The 20,525-nt window shown below is 34.3% G+C and overlaps 2 protein-coding genes and 1 long non-coding RNA gene across 3 annotated transcripts; 1 reads left to right on the top strand and 2 right to left on the bottom strand.

Annotated features, from left to right (window-relative positions):
* Positions 1–439: 439 nt before the first annotated feature.
* Positions 440–1,653, bottom strand: LOC141684893 (uncharacterized). The gene is made up of 3 exons (XM_074490031.1): positions 1,423–1,653; positions 859–1,222; positions 440–729 (listed from the first exon to the last, which is right to left on the bottom strand). Exons 1-3 carry the CDS (start codon positions 1,651–1,653, stop codon positions 440–442), a joined length of 885 nt encoding a protein of 294 aa, XP_074346132.1.
* A 4,932-nt stretch (positions 1,654–6,585) lies between these two features.
* On the top strand, positions 6,586–8,138 carry LOC141684703 (uncharacterized). The gene is made up of 3 exons (XR_012560660.1): positions 6,586–7,153; positions 7,270–7,343; positions 8,005–8,138. It is a non-coding gene; the product is annotated as an uncharacterized LOC141684703 (long non-coding RNA).
* LOC141684702 (CDPK-related kinase 5-like) lies at positions 7,700–12,467 on the bottom strand. The gene is made up of 11 exons (XM_074489786.1): positions 11,754–12,467; positions 10,966–11,096; positions 10,732–10,773; positions 10,510–10,618; positions 10,295–10,373; positions 9,911–10,207; positions 9,670–9,782; positions 8,926–9,033; positions 8,777–8,839; positions 8,507–8,674; positions 7,700–8,383 (listed from the first exon to the last, which is right to left on the bottom strand). Exons 1-11 carry the CDS (start codon positions 12,228–12,230, stop codon positions 8,243–8,245), a joined length of 1,728 nt encoding a protein of 575 aa, XP_074345887.1. The 5' UTR covers positions 12,231–12,467; the 3' UTR covers positions 7,700–8,242.
* Between the last annotated feature and the right edge of the window lie 8,058 nt (positions 12,468–20,525).

Below are 20,525 nucleotides of genomic sequence, written 5' to 3'. Positions count from 1 at the left end.
TCATAATATTATCAGAAATTAATCGGCCCGGAATGAATGCACTTTGAGTATCCGAAATAATTGTGTCAATAATCTTTTTAAGCCAATTTGCAAGTACCTTGGAGATGACTTTATAAAGTACGTTGCAAAGAGAGATTGGACGCAAATCCTTCATAGATTGAGGGTTCCTCTTCTTAGGAATTAATGCAATATTGGTCGTAATGAGCTTCTCATCAAGAACACCCGTGTCGAAAAATTGCTTGACCACTTTAATCACATCTGCACTAAGAATGTTCCAAATTTTTTGATAAAAGCCCGGTGTCATGCCTTCAGGGCCTGGGCTTTTCTCTGGATGCATGTGAAACAAGGCCTGTTTAACCTCAACATCCGAAACTGGGCTTAGCAGCATGTCATTCTGAGCAGTTGTAATTTTTCTATCGATGCATTGAACAATTTCAGCTCACTCCGTGTTAGACGCTTGGAACAGACTAGAGAAATAGCCAGTTATCACTTCCTCCAAACCATTATTCCATTGCACCTCCTGGCCCTCAATGTTTTTGAGACTTTTAATATGATTGCAAGCTCGCCTATTTTTCATTGAGGCATGAAAAAACTTGTTGTTACGATCTCCTTCCCTGAGCCACAATTGTTTCGATCGCTGGCGCCAAAAAACTTCCTGTTGCGCATAAATTTCCGAGAGCTTTTTCTGTTCCTCTCTAAGAGTGGCTAAAGACTCATCATCTCGTCTTCCTTTTAGAATTTTAATTGCTCTCTTACATTGATTAATTCTGTTTTTGAAGCTTCCTGTTATATCCTTGCCCCAACTCGAGAGAATTTCTGAGCACTCCTCCAGTTTTTCATAAAAAGATCAGCTCATACCACTGCTCCAAACATCTTCTACGATCCGTTGACACATCGGTTCTCGTAACCAGGCATTTTCAAATCTGAAGCTCTTTGTTTGAAAACCAACTATTGTGCTGTGCAGGTCCAACAAAATGGGACAATGATCAGAAGTTGAAACTTCCAAGTTATATAACTTGGCCTCTGGGAACATGTTCTGAAAATCAACAGAAATTAAAGCGCGATCAAGCCTTACTTCAATACGATCTGCTGCTGCTGAACCTCTCTCCCAAGTAAATGGATAACCAATCAAATCCATATCCGACAAGTTACAGTCTTCTATAACATCCCTGAAACCTTGAATTAATTGAGAGGGATACAGTCTGCCACCCTTTTTATCAGCCTAAGACAATACATTATTTAGATCACCTATCAAACACCATGGCAGAGTATTACGACTTGATAACAATCGAATTAAGCTCCAGGTTTCTGCTCTCTTTCTTCTATCCGGTTCTCCGTAAACACCAGTCACTCTGAACGTATTACCATCTTTATTTACAACTACTATGTCAATATGATTCTTATTAAAGATTGCAATGTTACTTCATTTTGATGCCTCCAAATCATTGCAATACCTCCGCTATGCCCCTGCGTTTCAACAGCTACACTTCCTTCAAAACCAACTGATTGCCTAAAACTCTCCACTGTTGCTTGTTTACATAAAATCTCACTTATAAAGACAAAATCGGGTTTCTTCTGGAGAACTATCTCCTTTAGGAATTGAAAAGCCCATGGGGTCCCAAGCCCATGACAATTCCATCCTAAGATACTCATAATGATAGGCGAGCACTCCCATGAGTACTCGCCCCAAACATGTTTTTTGGCATGCTGCTGTTATCTGTTGTTTCCTCATTAATCTCAGACAAGATCTCCCCCTCAGATTCCATGATAATATCTTTATTTTGGCCCAAACAATTATTGATATCCAGCCCATTATCTGTTCTCCTCTTTTTTGATTCAATAATGGATATATTTCTTGCATTGATTTGCTCCACATTTATCTGAGAATCTGTTACAGTATTATTACTATGCTCTTTTACCGCGCCCATGATAGTATTTTGAAATCCTGCTATCCCTCTAATTTCTCCTCGTTTACCGGACTCCACAATTATTGGAGGGTTTTGTGAATCTTGATTGACGTCATCCCTATCAGAATTAATAGCATGCTTCTCCTTCCCTGAGCTTAAATCACCGACATTCATGCCGTTTCGCAGCCATTTGGCACCAATTGGCTTAATTTGGTTTCTGAATGGAGCTCGCAACCATGGACCGTAAGTCTTGACAATGTCAGCTTCTGGCATTTCGAACAGTTTACCACAAAATTTCTCAGCATGACCAACAATGCCACAAACAAAACAAAATGTTGGTATGTTTTCATATTTAAAGTTGACCCAGAACCATTCATCTCCTGTCATTTTGATCTTCATTCATCTTTTCAGAGGCACTCGTAAATCAATGGATATGCAAATTCTCATATAATCCCGCCATACTCCAGTGAAATTGTTGGGACATCCAGCGACAAACTTACCCACGTAGTTTCCAATACCCTGCAATACTTTTTCTGACATGAAGCCAGGTCTCAGATCATGTACCTGTACTCATATATCCATTGCATTCAGATCAACATTTCTCGGATTTTCACCTTGTTTTAAGCGAGTCATAACCAGTGCACGTCTGTTGAAAGACCATGGGCATCCCTCCATCACCCTCTTAACATCTAACTCATGATAAAATTGGAACAAGTATAGATTCAAATATAACTCCTTCATATAGACTCCTCTCCCAGGTTTCCATAGGGTGGCCATAGTGTGTTGCATTGCCATAAAATCCAACTTTCCTTCAGATATGAATCTTCCAACCACACAGAGTTTTGGATCGAAACCTTGAATCTGCAAACCAGTCACATCTCCCATTGATTGCTCTATCTCAAGACCTCCTTCTTCCTCGTCCACCAATGAAACGGCATTCATGCCTTGTATCAAATCCATGACAATGATAAAATGATGATTGAGAAGACAAAAACTAAGAACCAGGACTATAATGACGAGATGACAATAACAAAACAGACCATGTCAATTGACAAGACTTAATGGTAAATTGTTGTCTTCATGTTTTTGGTTAAAGAAAATTGATTATTTTTAGGCGTTTTTTGCTATACTTTTGGTTAATTTTATGGTTATTTTGTGATATTAATATTGGCCCCGCAGGGGCACTCATTTTTAGTCATTTGCAACCACGCGATTATCTTATTTTGCAACTAAATGTTATTTTTAACAGATTTATTTGTATTTGTACTTGCATATGTGGTTGCTAGCAGTTGCAGATATGGTTGCAAATGCAACCTCCGTATTTTTGTAAATATTTTTTGAAAGCTAGTATTTTTGCAATTTGTTTTAAAAACTGACAATATTTTTTCAAAAAGTTTATAAATTTTAGATATTTATGAGAAAAGCCCAATTACGATCAATTAGATAACAAAATTATGAAAACTTAAATTATAATCTTTTTTTTAAACTGAAAATCAGATTATTTATCCGATCAATTAAATCCTGGATTTCTAACGCGCACAAGACGCAACATCCGATTCTAGGTAATCTTGTAATTGGGCTTGATCCAGTTTAACGATCCTTATTCGACTTGGAAAGGTATTTACAAAAACAGTTTTAGTAAAGCGGTTGTGTCCAAACCTATAAATACAGGGTAAGAGGCACGACACCACTTGTAATTACAACTGTTTTCCGACACATAAAATCTCTCTCTCTCTCAAATCTCTCTCTCCCTCCCTCTCTCAAATCTCTCTGAATCTTTCTCCCTCACTCTCTCTGAATCTCTCTCTTTCTCTCCCTCCCTCTCTCTCTCCCTCTTTCTCTCTCAATCTCTCTCAAATCTCTCCGAATCTTTCTCTCTCTCTCTCTCTCAATCTTTCTCATTAATTTTCAGTGGTGAATGGTAATGGCTGAAAGAATAAAATTAGCACCAGGATTCAGGTTCTACCCGAACGATCAAGAACTTATAACTTGTTACTTAAAGCCCAAGGTTCTTGGACAAAAGCTCGCGTGCAACATTATCCAAAACAGAGAATTGTACGGCCCCAACTCAACTCCCTGGCAATTATTCGATGTTAATGATGAGGATTCCTGGACTGACTCTCCTGATAATTTAACTGAGAAGTACTTATACGTGTTTACTACCTTATCTAAGTTACGTTCCTCGGAGACTAGTAAGAAGAGGAGCATTCGAGAAAATACCTGCAAGAAAGCTGGCTGTGGCACTTGGGATGGTAAAACAAAGAGGAAACCTATTAGGGATTGTGATGGCAATGTTATCGGTGAGCAACGAATGTTACTTTTTGAGATTCATGACACTGGGGATCAGTTTGATCTTAGTAAGGCCGGGCACTTTAGAATGCATGAGTACTCATTAAGCGGGATTAATAAGGGCCTTAAATCTGCTAATGGGGATGATGTTGTTCTTTGTAAAATCACGTTCGATTCTTCTAAGAATCCTGTATTCATCCCGGGGTCCAAAAGTACTGATCATAGTTTAATTAATAGGGCTAAAGGTCAAAACATTGAACAGAAGAAGAACGAGGAGATTGTTGAGAGGAGTGTCTGGGACAATGTGGAGGGGACTGCAAATTTAACATCGACAAGTGTGGTTGAGATTGAGAGCACGGAGTGTTTAGCTTCAGAAAATTTGTTTGTCATGGATAGTGGTTATGGTGATTCCTATAATTATGTAGCTGTTGCTGATCAATTTGATAATGCTTCACCAGAGTTCAATGACTTTGGTTGGGATCCCTCTTCCATGGATTCATTCATGGCCTTGCTGTTCGATGAAGAAGAGGGGGCAGTTGAAGATATCAGCAAGCTCGGGAAGAGGAAATTTGAAGAGGAGAGTCTGTGCTGTAGTAAGAAGATTTGTCTTTGATGATTGTTAGTTGTCTATTATTAACTATGAATCTCCTAGTTCTTTTTTCGTTATTTTGAAATTAACATTATATGTATGCTTCCCTGTTATTTGCTTATGCTGATGCCAAATTTTGGATCCCTGTTTCATAATCTATGCTGAATATACAAAAAATACACTTCATATATGCTGGTAATAGTAACTTTAAATTCTTTATGGTATGTTACCTATCGTAGGCTAATGGAGAAGTGGGGATTTAATAGAGGTCTTAAGCTCGTAGAAAAGATTAAGTACTTGTAAAAATCTCTGCAAAACACACATTACAGACTGTTCATTACTTGTAAGACAAAAATTCAATGGTTACTAGAGCAAGATTTATACAAAACTTATGGTACCTCCCTGGTATAAGCGACAGCCCCAGGGGCACAAAAAATAGCCTAAGAGTGTAAGTGTTTGTTTTTCAGTATTGTCATAGTTTGAAGTATTTGCACATGATGCAGTACATTTGTAAAATTTGGCTAGTCTTATTGATACCATTGTTGTCATTTGCATTTCTCTAAGTTTCTGACTAGTATGCTAACAGTGGTCCTAAAAATATTTCATGGATTAATTGCTCTGCAACTATTTATGGCGTACTCTATGTTCTTTGTGAATTAATTTGTTTTCATAGGCAAAAAGTCACCAGTTTCTAAATGTTCCTATAACAGGAATCATTATTGTCAAAGCTGATAACTTAGAACAAAATGTCCAGATCCCCTTACTGTCACGAATGTCAAATTTTCATATCCAACCGCGTATCCTCCAACCTTTAACAGATTCATTAAAGAAATTAACAATTTGTGACTATAGATGAAAGTGAGACTTTGTTAAAAAAAACTAAGTCTTAGGTTGGTGGTCTTGGAACACGATTTGAGTGAGACCACGAGCTACAATGTGCTAGTGTAGATTCTTATGTGTTCCTCTACTTAAGAAGATCTCACATATTTTTATGTTTACCAACGTAATGTTGACCTTCATTTTAAGTAGAAACTGTAATAAGAGATAGATTTAGCAGAATACTATTAGCATTGCTGCTCTTACAGTTCTAAGCATAGCAAATTTACAAAAGAAATGCTCCAGGGCATTGTAGATGATTTTCCTAAGAAGACAGTAACTCCTCTTCCTCTAAATATCAAATTACAAAATTCAGATGATAATATACTTCTAAACCCTGAAACATACATCTTGTCAGTTAGCAAGTTTGATTTTCTTACATATAAGACTCGTATGACTTATGCAGTTCAAATGTGAGTTAGTTTATGCTAGATTCAAGTTTTACAGATTCGTGGCTCAGACAGCAGGTTAAAATATATTATTGAAAGCTTCATATTCTCTCCCGTAACAAGGAAGTTAAAAAAATTGATAATCTACAATATTCACAGAAGCTAAATAGAGTTCCATATTAGCCATGACATCTACAGATTTGTACTCCTCCACTAACGGATACGACGGTTCAGCTAAGCTGTATACTACAGTTAACCAGCTTCATGGAGCTAGCACATAGCACACACTTAATATGCTTGTAAACAAGATTCATATTTTATGTTTCTTTTGCTGCAATGGCCACTTTGTTATGTTAGGTAGTTAAAACATGTGGTTTCAATATTTTGGTTGGCTGTCCATTTATTAGTTGCTCTTTCCTGCAATATTTTCTACTTTGTCTGCACAAGCTGGCTTGTATCGATCTTTTTATGAAATGAACTAATCTTTCACTGAAAATTTCAACACATATACTGGAGTACAAGCTGGTAGCTTCATCTTGTATTGATCTTTTTGTGAAATGAACTAATCTTTTTGGAGCAAACTGCAACATATGGTGTCCTGATTGTTGGTTAAAAGACATCTTACCTTACTTGTCCAACCTGCCTTTATATAGATGCTGTGGTCTAGCTCAAAAAAAATCATCCAAGCTCCAATCTATATACTCATAGATTTTGTGTCCATAAGTAACATATACTTGCAAGTTCAAGTCGAAGCAGGCAGCAATGGGAAGGATTACTTTCTTCTTAGTGATTGTTTTTGAGGTGATGACCGCGCTAACTGTGGAGTCCTTTATATGTGGGGGACCTGAGTACCAGCGAACAGCAGCCTTGTGCAGTCCGTTTGTCTTGAGTGGTAAACAACAAGAGCTGTCTGGTGAGTGCTGCATAGCGTATAGAGAATTCGTTAAATCAGCCAAAACTACAGTGGAGAGGAGACAACTCTGTTCTTGTGTCCAGCAAAGTAGTAGAATCAGGCCGGCCAGTATTGCACCATATAATGCTCTCCCAGGGAAATGTGGACTTCCTTTCATATTCTCAGCTGATCCTAGTTTTGACTGCAATAGGTAACTTTTTTGTTCCCTACTCACATTTCTTCCTCCTAAACTCTAATGATGTTGAACATGATTGATCAGTATACTAATACTGTACTTTTCATTTGCTTTCAAACCTATGTGTGCAGAGTAAACTGAGGTGTGCCATGCATCTACCATGGGAGAAAAACGCCTACTTGGAGGAGAAACACTGCAGTTGAAGGTACAACTCAACTTATATCAATCTTGTTTGTATAAAAACTCAAAATTTAGAATCTCCTAAACTATGTTCGTATAATCATATGCACAATCTTTGGATGAGTTCTTGTTATCAAGTAATCTTTTACGAAATTGTTCAACTAGATAGAGTTCATCCTTCCAAGTAAGTATAGAAATATTTGTAAGTTGTCTGAGAGCTGTTAACTGAGAACTACACTCTGAGACCTGCAATTTGAGAGCTGCAATGTCGTTTAGATTGCATTATGTCTAGTACAATCCTTTTTATAGGAATAATATCATGATAATGCCCTTTTTTAAAAAGAATGCTAAAATGGAACCCAGGCAATTTCTAAAAACAATTTCGACAATGCTGATTTTTCTTCTTTTAAATGTTTCGAGTACAGCTGAAAGATCAAAATATTATTACTGCATTTCTAATCTGCTTAACACTCGTTAGACCATATCAACCATTTTTTTCTACCAGTACTCCGAGCACCACTGCCTTGTACATCTTGCTTGATCATAAGACTGCATAAGTTGATCATACGCTATCAGTAGAATTTATGTAGTGTCTAGATCTTAGAAATGCAAAGGATAATTGCTGAGAGCCAATCGATAAGCAGAAAACAATACCAAAAGCTCACCAACTGAATTTGATTTTACAGCAGTTGGTGACTAGGGTTCAGCATTTGTATTTGGAACAGAAGAGCCTGTGTGTATGATATCTGGATGAAGAAATTACAAAGCAAATAACTATCATGTAAAGCTGCTACTGTTTTTACAGAATTTTTTGCTGGGAAGCCGAAATAATTGGAGTGCACAGACTTTGTAGAATATTTTCAAGCTGTAGCACTTCCTTTCCGAGTTCCTCATTTATCCTATTCTCAAACGTACTGCTACTCTTTACTTCCCGCTCCCAATACTTCGTATAGAAACACCATGTAACAATTTGACAAATCCGAGGAAGCTTAATTTTCCATCATTAGGCCGTATCCAGTCACGGATCACGGAAAGGACAAGGACTGAAGGACCAACACCAAGTTCCTGAGAACATACATATAAATAAAGTTGGTGATAGACAAAACAAGTATTGTAGCAAAAGTTGCAGTTCCTTTCATTTAGTGACGATAAATTTATGGTAAAAGTAGTGAAGAAAGTGAAACATACTGATGCCAGTTCTTCGATAACAATTGCCCTGTTTCCATCTTTCTCAAAAATTTCATATGCACAACGAGTATGTTGTTCCCACTGGTCTAGGGCCTCCATCTGATGCACATTTAGTGCAGCTGCGCTGAACTCTTCAAAATTCATCCTTCTGTATTGAAGAACATTCAGCTGTCGAATGAAAATTGAAGAACACCAATAAAAGATCCATAATCATACTATCATAGAGAAAACTCAAAACACATGCAAACAACTAGAGCTCGTCTTCCTTACTGAGGTCAGGATATCAGGCGTACGTGACTCCCTCATCGCATCTGTTTCGTGTTTCATCAATGCCTGCTCAGACAAAATGTAGAAGCAAATTTTTACAATCTATTGTACACCTCCCGACATATGAAAATTATTATAAGTGGGAAGTATACCGATCTAATGCTTTCCAAGTTTATGCAGTTGTGCTTATTTGGCTCCAGCATTGCAAACTGCTTCTCCAGGTAAGCTACGTCATCTGTTGTCGAGGTCTTTGATAATGCCTGCAAAATTGAAAATGACATCAGTTATGATCTATATAGCCTCCCTCACAAAAAAGGCAGAGTTCACGTTATTACATCTAGGACTTGGAGTTTTTACTTATAAATTCAGAGTTGCAAAAGACGGAAAGTCAAGGACAGAAACACAATGTGATACAATCATGGATCAATGCCTTAACCTAAACATAGCAAATGTAATTGCACACAAATAACTTCTACAAGGAAGCCTATGCATGAAATGGAGGGATGAGAAATCATCACAAGTTGATATGTTTGTGAAATAAACAATTTAAGGGAAACTATAAATAATGAATTGAAAAGGTTTGTCTCTTGTGATATCTAACTGAACACAAAATTAGGCCAACACTATGAGAAATAAGCCACAGTTTAAGTGCCCGTCATGTCAGAGTGGATTCATTAACAAAGCCGATGACAGTACTTCATCGGTCAACATCTTAGGAGCAACTATCTCCTTCCGGTGTAGTCCTCCAGAACAAAAGCATAAATGTAACAGGCACAATAGGGAGATATTTACTGTTCTACTTTAAAAAGAAAAACGATACTGATAGCGCATTGTTCACTTTGAAAAAGAGATGAATAGAAGCAATGCAATATTTCTCCTTTAAATCATGTACACACCCTTAAAGCAGCCTTGCGCAATGGTGTTGATCGCATATAAACTTTCATGAGTCTGAAAATATTTATGTCAAGTGGGATTTCTATGTCATTGTGATTCCTTATCCATGAATGACCTGAAAATAAGACGATGAAGAGTTAAAGAAAAAACAACTGTGTGTTCATAAATGTAGTCCTTTGAGGGTGTGATTATGTAAGTACAGATATATGATAATATGATATTGAGAGAGAGAGAGAGACTAACTAAGAGCCTGTGCAGCACTCATTCGTTTACGAGGGTCTTTATTCAAAAGGCGCTTCACAAAATCCTTTGCTTCCACTGATAATGAAGGCCAAGGTTCTTCGTCAAAACTTGGATCAGCCTTGACAACTGCTCGAAAAATTCCAGACTCAGTTCGGGCCCAAAATGGGCGACTTCCACAAAGAAGTATGTATACTATAACTCCAGTACTCCACACATCAGCCTCTGTGCTGTAAGATCTATGTAAAACTTCAGGTGCCACATAGTATGCACTTCCGACAATGTCATTCAGTTTTCCATCTGCACATCAAAAAGAAAATGATCAATGCTGTCCTATAATTACAATTGAATCACATTCTTGTAAGATCGGGGTGAAACGATACTTACCTGGTCTGACAAAATCGGATAGCCCAAAGTCTATTGTTTTTAACTGAGACTTTTCATCCATTGTGCTAAAGAGAAAATTCTGCTCCAGTAAAAGTTAAAGTTTAGTATACACATGAAAACTTATCAAAGAAAACATATTTCTGGAGAGATTAACCTTAAGCATGCAACTTCTATTTGCACTTGAGTATCTAATTAAGACAAAGAATGACCTTTACCTCTGGTTTAAGATCCCGGTGCACTACACCCTGTAAATGGCAGAATGCGACTACTTTCAAAATTTGCCCCATAATAGCCTTTGCATCATCTTCCGAGTATTTTCCACCCCTGTCGAGTAGAGTAGTTCATATCCATTGAAAAGATTCAACAAAAACATAGAACGAAGAGAAAATATAGAAACAAGTCTGATGACCATAGACTGTAGTGAAAGGAAAATAAACCTTGCAAGTATTCTGTCAAGGAGCTCGCCCCCTTCACACAACCTGAAATTGACAAATCAAGTTAATTAGCTACAGCGTCCAATGAAAATCCCAGGTCATTTTCCAAGATACAAACTTTAACATTAATACCTATTATCTACAAAGAAATACGAAGAATATAGAACTGTAATCTGAAAGAAAACAAGATGATGATGAGGTATACTTGTAGTTAAAAACACGTCTATGAGAGCTTACTCCATTACTATATAGACATTATCTTTGTCTTCAAATGCATCATAGAATTGGGCAAGATTTTCATGTCCTTTCAAGCCTTTTAATATTTTCACTTCCCTTCTCACATCCTCGATTGCAATTGCAGTTGTCATCTGGATTTAGAGAATATAACAGGGAAAAAAATTCATTCAATTTACAATAGAAGGACAACAAGAAGAATTTTGATAAATACCCAAAAACAAAATCTTGTAAATGAAGCGATGATACTTGCTAGGTGCTAGCCCTGCTGTTCTCAAACAAAGCAGTGCTTACCTCTTCTTTTAATATCAGGCACTGACTTTCGGCTCTTATGCGATGTAAGAAATGTTGCTCTGGTACTCAGAGGTGTCATACATGTGAACAAGTATAGGATTTCATAAATTGTAAGCTTACTGAAACTGTGAAAATGATGCTTCAACTTAGCTATGGCCATAATAAAGACTAATGCAAATAGAAGGATGTGTTATTGGATTCTAATTTAGATCACTCCTGTATGCACAACTTGAAGAAAGCATCTTCTCTTGAGCACTTCTAACTGTTTTCTCAGTAGATGAATCATTCAACACATATAATGACTACTAGTTTTCGCATAGATCAAATGATGAATTTCTCCTTATGATCAGAATCAAAGATAATTAGCCCAAAATATATGATCTACCGGAATCGAAACATCCTCCTCAAGAATCTATGCAACCACATTTTCTATAAACACAAATAGTTAACACAACATTTGTAAAAAAAACACAAAGTACAAGGCAAAAGTGTAAGACCTTAGACTTAGAAATGATCTTGACAGCAACTTGTTGACCTTTAAGCTCACCCTTCAGACACTTAGCAGCACAAGTATACCCAAAATGCCCTCTTCCAACTTCTTTTCCAACTTCATAACAACTCTTAAACTCCTTAGAAAACCCAAAACTCTTGTCCAGACCTCCCCAATCCTCTTCATCATCTACTCCCTTAACACCGCCTTTTCGCCTTCTTAGTACTGCCTTTATATGCTTAGCAGGAGAAGGTGGCCTTCTAAAGAACTTCCTAGGAGTCGAGTTTGCAGGGGAAGAAGTAGATTTTTTACCAAACAAGTAATGTGCAGGACTTGGTGAGTAAAATGGGAACATGGGTGTTTTCTTTTCGACATTTGAATTATTTTTAGCAGGAGATTTGTTGTCATCTTCAGCGTACACAACTTCTTCTCCTGGAGGTGCATATAAATTTGGTCTTGGAGGCTTGGATGTGCATGTTCCCATTTTAATGCAACTAATTTGATCACAGAGATTGGAAGTTTAAGTGGAGTGTGATCAGTGTTTGAAATGTTATGTGTAAATATAATGTGAGTTTATTTAATGATGATCTGTGGTTCCCTGTTTTGTTTTCTGGTGAAGCTAAGAAACATAGAGAGGGAGGGAGGGAGCGAGAGAGAGAGAGGGAGGGAGAGAGAGAGAGAGAGAGACTCCTGAGAGAGAAAATAGGTAGGCTTCTCTCTTTATTAGCTTTAACAAGGTTTGGTGATGCAAGTTATTGTGAAGGAGATGGAAAACTACTAGTTGAAATGTGACATTTCACTTATTCTGTGCTTATTCTAAAAATCACCGATTTTAGCAATATGCACGGTCAATTCGATTTTATAATCCGATTAATTACTGTATTTTTTTCTTAAATTTATATATTTAGTTTAACAAATTAATTATTTTTATATTTTATTAAAGACATCCGATTAATACTCTGATTAATCAATCAGATTAATTAGCGATTATTCAATTAATCACTAAAAGGTTACTCTACTAAATAATGCTGATTTCCGCTTCTTAGAACAATGGTCACGACGTGCCAATATAAAAGATTTAAAATTTTCTTCCGGAGTAAATTCCGATGGAGTCCATCTCACATTTTGGGCGAAGTATTGACAATTTATCTGTCTTTTTTAACTTTTCATGTGTAAATTGACTCAATTTTGATCATTAATAAAAATATTAATTTATTTTTTCAATATTTAAAAAAACTGAAAAATACATATTAAAATAGATTAAATCTACTTTGTAATGATATAATTTTCATAAATATTGAAAATTTTAACCAAAGTTGAATCAGTTTGATCGCAAAAAGTCAAATATGACAAATAAATCGGGACGAAAGGAGTATCATTTTTGTAATTTAAGAGTGAAATTTTAAAAATTTCTACATAATATGTTTGTAGCGTTTGAGTTTATGAGTTAATTTAAAATTAAATCAAATATAACTCAAGTGATAAGAAATTATCACTTATTGTGCCCGTTTGGTAAATCTTAAAATAAATAAATTATGACTTAAAATGAATATATAACTTATAAGTAATAAGTAAATAAATAATTATAAGTTATATAACTGTTTGGATAATTTCACTTATAAGTCAGAATTTTTTTTAATTAATAAATCAAAATAAATAATTTTTAAATATAATCATATTATTTCATGAATTTTAGATTAGATTAACATTTTAATATATATTTTTTAAAATAAAGTTAATCAAAACGTAAAAAATCAAAATAAGTTTAGAAAAAGTACGTTATTACTATCATTCAAATTATCAGCTTATAAATTGAAAATCCAACTTATAAATTAAGTACACAAACAATCCTTAAATACTTAATTACGAATTTATAAGTCTATATTGTAGCCAAACAGACCCATTATTTCATATCATAATTTCGATTTTCGCTCACAAAAATTTTCACCATCTCGAATCAGATTAAAAGAAAGGCATGAAAAAATCAGCGTTAATCAAGGGAGCAGATGGATATATCTTAAATAAGTGACCCAAGCAATCAATGCGACTCGAATATTTACTCCAAGCACTATTTATAAACAGAAAACTTGCAAATTGCTTTTTTTATACTAATGGTCCCGTTTGGACCATTTTAGCCTCTGTTTGTTTTCAAATGATCGAGTTTTGTACTCACCGATAGTTTTCAAATTGATTTTTTTATGCCTTGGCTTGGCTCGTTTATGTTCGCGAACAAGCTCGTATTCGGGTCATTTGTTAATGAGCTCGAATTCGAACACAATTTTTGTTCGATTAGATAACTCGGTTGGACTCGATTTGTCAGAAAAAAATAAGGTTCGACTTTGTGCGATCAAAACTCGGTTCGTGAACACACTAATAAATGAGCTACTTTACTCGGAAGTTATAGTACTAAAATAATCTTTTAATGAAAGGAACAAATACGGTGAATTATTACTACAGGATCATAAGTTGGAGATACTGCCTGCTAATCAAGCTTATGTAAATGACAGAGTATTTTAAGTATCTGTCCATGTGCATGATAACCAATTACCAATAATTAAGTGATTAGAAAGTGTATAAACAAAGCACTTCATAAGATCGAGACAATATAATATTTGTATACACGCAGTACAGATTGATATACTGCATTGTCTAGCCATGCAAATCTTTTACAATCCCAAACCTAGATCATATTTATAATATTTTAACCTTTTGTATAGTAGAATCTTTATATATATAGTACGTGCATGGAGACAAAAGTAGTCAGGTTTTTAACTTGAATTTTATGTTTAAGAAAAGAGAAGATGAAATTATGGTGTAAACTTGGAACAAAGTCCTTTCTTACTCCCTGATTCACGATTTTTAGAGAATCTATCTGTATTGGGCAGATATCTTTGAGAGTTTTTATATAGTTAAACTCACGCACACGCAGAATGTCGAAAGATATCTTCGATATTCATTGCATTGTTATTTGTCGAAAGATATCTTCGATTTTCGTTGCATTGTTATTTTGTACTATGCAGATATATTGTTTTGAATCAAAGCTCGGCTCGAGTTCGTTTTCTTAACGAACACATTTTTGTGTTCGAGCTCGAGCCCTTAACAAACCGAGCCGAACCGAGTGCTAGCTTGTTCGCGAACGGCGAACAGCTCTAATTTTGATGCACATGAGCTTCTGGGATGTTACAAATTAGAAGCATGAACCTAATCATGACCTCATGAGTTGTAGTAGGGGCTTAGGTAGGGCCGTACAACTAAACCGCTCAACCGCTCAACCGCTCGCAACCGAACCGCATTTGCGGATAATCGCGAAACGCGGGTTGGTTGTGGATTTAAATTTTAAAAACCGCTCATTTGCGGTTTGGATGCGGTTTTAAATTTTTAAAAATCGCAAAATCGGAACCGCAACCGCAACTCGCAACATATATTTATAATACATTATATTTCCAAAAATGTAGTTGATATCATATAAATTAATAAGTATACACATTTATCAACTAATCTTAGGTTAATGTTAAGACTTCATTCATCAAATTCACAATCATTATAAGATATATAACCAAACAAATGAAAAATATAATCAACATGTAATTTTTTTTATCATTTTCTTTTTTTTTCTCTCGCATCCACATTTTTGTATATTTTTAATATCTTTACTCCACACGGAGCATTAGTTTATATTTTATTTTTGAATGTAATTTATCACGTAACTTAAACTTCAATTTATTAATATTCCAAATTTATTGTTTTGCAAATTATTAATTATTTTAAAATAAGTGGTTGAACCGCAAACCGATCCGTAATAACCGCAAATTCGCAACCGCAAATGACACGGTTAACCGCAACCGCATTTGCGGTTGCGGATGACAATTTTTTAAAACCGCTCTTCGCGGTTTGGTTCGACTTTTACCCCAAAACCGATCTGATCCGAACCGCGTACACCCCTAGGCCTAGGCCGCGAATAATGGTAGTTTTATTAATACATTTATTTTGTTCTCGTGCTAAGTAATTTTTCATTTTTTTGAACTTTTTTACCAACCAATCAATCATATCCAGTAAATACCGTTAAGACAATGTATACTATATCCTCATTCCAAAGAATGAAAAGACTGTTTTATCAAAACATATTATATGTGCACATATATGTGTTCTATATATAAAGATACTCCCTCCGTCCCTCCCAATTGTTATCGTTTCTGGGGAGTGTCCGGCACGCATTTTAAGATGAATAAAAAGTATAGTTATATAACTTTTTTTAAAAATTTTCTTTTTCTAAATAAAAATAGAATGTTTAAACTTTTATTCAGAAAAATAATTTTTTTTTAAAAAGTTACAGAACTATACTTTTTTTCATCTTAAAATGCGTGCCGGACACTCTCCCAGAAACGATAACAATTGGGAGGGACGGAGGGAGTATATAAAAAGTGTTAAATATCAAAGTGATCACTCAAGGTCATACATCATTTTAATCATCAAACTTAATGGATATCATTTAAATCACTAAATTTATAATAAATATCAAACAAATATCAAAAAATATGTGTTCGAGAATTAAAATTATTTTATGAAATTCTATATATTTTTCTTCAATCCTGTTGCAACTAAATGAAAGTGTATGAATTTAAATATTTTATATAATATATTAAGATTTTTAAACATTTATCTACTATTTATTTTTAATTTTGTAGTCATTTTCTTTATTTAAATAATAATAATTAGTAGATACATTATTAAAAATCTCACAAAATTATTTAAAATACTATGAATTCATAACTTTTCTTTTAGCTGTCATAGGATTTAAGAAAAATGTTTAGAATTTAATAAAATAAATTATAATTTTCGAGCACATATTTTGAGGTATCTGTTTGATATTTATATGACTTTAGTGATCCAAATAATATCCCGTTAAGTTTGATGATTAAAGTGATATAAGACATTCAGTTGAGTGATCATTTTGATATATAACCCTATATAAAAGTACGTAAAAGTAAGTGGAACAATACACTGGCCCATTATTTTTGTTCACATGAGACTAATCTACGTTATAAGAACCATCTTTCTCCTTAATTCTTAGAGTTATTTGCAAAATAAATTCCCTTGATTGGGCCAAAATGCATTTTTTACCTATATTTTATATAATTATACTTTGCATCCCCTTACTATATTTGGCGCGATAAATTGGACCTTTTTTGTTAATTTTGTTAAAATTTTCAGGGGTATTTTAGGAAATTAAAATATTAAATTATTTTTAGATCTTTATTTAAAGTTTTTGACCCTCTAAACGATACATTCTAAAAAAATTTAAAGAACGAAAGTTGTAGAGAATGAAAAAATCTTCTCGAAATAAGGGGATGGAAAGTGCAATTATATAAAGTATAGGTAAAAAATGCATTTTGTCCAAATTAAAGGATGTATTTTGCAAATAACTCTAATTCTTAATATCTCTAGATCAAAAACTCATACTTATTGTCACATCCAAGATTTATTGTCACCGATCAATCTATATATAATTTTCACAAATATATATATAAATTGAACTTTCATAATTAATTAAATTAAATCAAATATATTCAGAATATTCTACGTATTACTGGACCTAAAACTACTTATCGCATAATTTAAAAAGAATTAAAGGTACTTTTACCTTATCAACCAATCAAACGTACTAGTTTATAGCATGTGCGGGAACCGTATGATGTACATAAACCTTATTCTTTTATTTTGAATATAAAAGTTATTTTAGAAAAATCACTGACTTGCGCATGTATATAAAAATGTATATAAAAGTAAAATATGAAAATAATATTATAAATAATAAAATAATATGTGGTAAAGAAACAATATAATTTCGAATAACCCACATTTTATCCTCCATGATTGTGTTTGTACAAATGAGTATGAGTTGGTTTCCCACCAAGCTAAAATGCCATTGTTAGTGAATTAAAATGCTTGGTCCATGTAATACTCAATTAGTCACATGCCATAGTCCAATCATATTGACCACCCATTAACAATTCGTGTTACTCAATACTCTTGTGCCTAAGTATTACTCCCTCCCTAACAGCCAATTCTTTACGTTTGGTTTGGTTCGTAGATTAAGAAATATGTATAAATTAGTGAAAAAGAGAAAGAAAAGTACGTAAAGTGACGAGATCCATTAATTTTTAATATATAAAAAGGAGATAGTTGAGTAAAAATAGTGTGAAAATACAAGAAAAGTGGGAAAGTGGTGGGAATTATTGACTATTTTTGGTAAATTTTGAAATGTATAGAATTGAACGAGAGAAAGGGAGTAATCACTTTCTCACGGTAAGGAATATTTATCAACTACTTGATTTCCCATGACTGCATCCAGATCTTCCATTTGTTGGCACCATTATAAGTGGTAAACTGTTACATGTATGGAGTTTTTCAGTTACTGTTCTCAGCACAATATAGAAATAGTTGGGAATATTAATCGTGTTTGGCGTGTGTTAGAATTAGGCCTAAAAACGTTAAGCTTTAAAATGACTGGTTTTTCAACATGGTATCGGAGTCAGGAAAATCATTGTACAAAGATGAGCATTCGTGATCCAATCTTCAACGTGATAGTAAATGTTATCTTGTTAAACGCTATACCGTGAATTTATATTCTGAAAATGATCAGTTTCTGCATTGTATATTTTGGATGGGAATGGATAAATAGTGTGATTCTACCTCTGCAGAATGATTTTGCACTAGTTAAATCTCGAGTCTGATGATTTTCGAAACCTGAAAATTTGGCACCAATCGTCCTAGATGAAATATCTTGATCAAATGACATACTATACAGATTGTGTTGTTGGGAAAAATCGAATGTTTAAGGGAGAAGTCACCATTATATGCGTTCATCTCCTATAGCTTCCTTAATTCTAAAACAATTGTCTTCGAAAATGATGGTTAACTAACCTGCAGCCACATCTTTACGTGAGCACCTTCACTGAACCACATTGATTTTGATATCAATGGAGCTTCACAAACTCTCTCACTCTAAACAACTCCATACGTCTGCTGTCTTACCTGTAGCGTAACAAACACCTGTTACAGGAACGATTCCATACGTCGAAGGAAGGCTAGGAGAGACCTTTTCATCCGCGTCTCAATCAAAGTTGTCAACTGGCATTGGTAGATTATTATTGGCCTCAGAAAATGTCCAATTGAAGGAGCAAAGAACTTCATACGCGCAGCTCCAGTGTGAACTTCCTGAGTTTCTGTTACCAGCCTTGATCGATGAAAATGTAACCAACTGCAGATTATAGTCGTAGGGAAAATGATTACTTTATAGGGACATATTACCAGCAAGATTACAGATATAATGTGTACGATTATATTTGTCGTTGTCAATCGTATCGTAGCGAAAAGTATCGTACGATTGACTGGGAGTGTTAAAGAGTATAAGATTATGTTCGGACCTTCCTCTGCCATCTTAAGGTTTTAGTGCGACTGGTTACTTAACAGCTCCAACTTGTGTAATGTGCACTCAGCTCGAGTCTGGCTGTTCATTTGAAACATGTTCTGAGAAATTAGTATCCCCTTTTCAGATTGCTCGAGCTCAATGCATAACAGTCAAGTTTAGGGATATAATCACCAACTGCAAGTTAGTTCAGCAAGATATATATACTCCTATAGAAGACTATAATCTAACATCAAACATCGAATCATACATCAAATTTCTGTCCACAATAGCAAAAATTATTACTAATCACTTAAATATTTTCAGCTCGTTTAAATCGGAATCGGTTGGACCCTGCTCTAACACGGCCCCTCAACTCATATATATTACAAAACTAAATTATTACTAATCACTTAAATATTTTTGTTTGTACATTTTTCTTGTCATTTTAATAATAATTTAATAATTATAGAAATTTTGTTATATTTGTAAAATAAACACTTAATTTTTTTTCGTGAGAAAATTACCAAACATTGTTATCATGATCAATTCGTCTCCAATTCTTCCCATTTTGATAAACACCATCAAATAACTTATAATTTACAAAACCAAATTAAGTAAAATATTAAAAAAATAATAAAATTTCGACATCATCAATTTAAAAAATAATGTACCGTTTTGAATATTTAATAGTTTAAAATAAAATTGGATATTTTCTTCAAACTCGAATTGAAAAATAAAATTAGATAGATTAAAAAATAAGTGCAGAGTGTGAGTTGTATATCATTATAAGATAAAAACTAGTATTTTGATCTCGATGAAACTTGTACTACAATATATTATATTTTAAGATTCGTCTCCCTAAAAAATATATATAAACTATTGGTAGAGTGTGAGGAAACATCTTAAACTTCACTTTAGGTTATTAATCTAGTATTGTTAAAAAAAAATTCTCAAAATCTTTATAATTGTAACTTTTCTCGTAATAGTATGGGACCCCGCATGCATTCATATGCGTCCACGAATTAAATTCCAACACTTGTCACGTCACGTTATTTTGTAACTATTATGACACAAATTTTGGATTAACTAGTATTATTCAAGAAATAAAGCTCGAATCGGCAAATTAAATTTCATGTTGTATTGAAAGAAGATACTACTCTGCTCACTTACATCATGCTTACATTCATCTGATGTCACAACATTCTTCCATGACAGCTGTTAGTTACAGCTGTTAGCAGCTGTTAGTTAGGAATCATTTAGGTTTCTATATATATAGACTAATGTACCAGAGTAAGTATAAGATGCTTATCATTTTTCATTCTAAATATCTCTATCAATCTCTGTAACATTCTCTCCGAGAAACAATAT

The sequence above is a fragment of the Apium graveolens genome, chromosome 9 (genome assembly GCF_009905375.1).
Source record: "Apium graveolens cultivar Ventura chromosome 9, ASM990537v1, whole genome shotgun sequence".
In the NCBI taxonomy this organism is placed as follows: Eukaryota; Viridiplantae; Streptophyta; class Magnoliopsida; order Apiales; family Apiaceae; genus Apium; species Apium graveolens.
The sequence above is the reverse complement of the archived record's forward strand: the minus strand, read 5'-3'. Positions and strand labels throughout refer to the sequence as shown.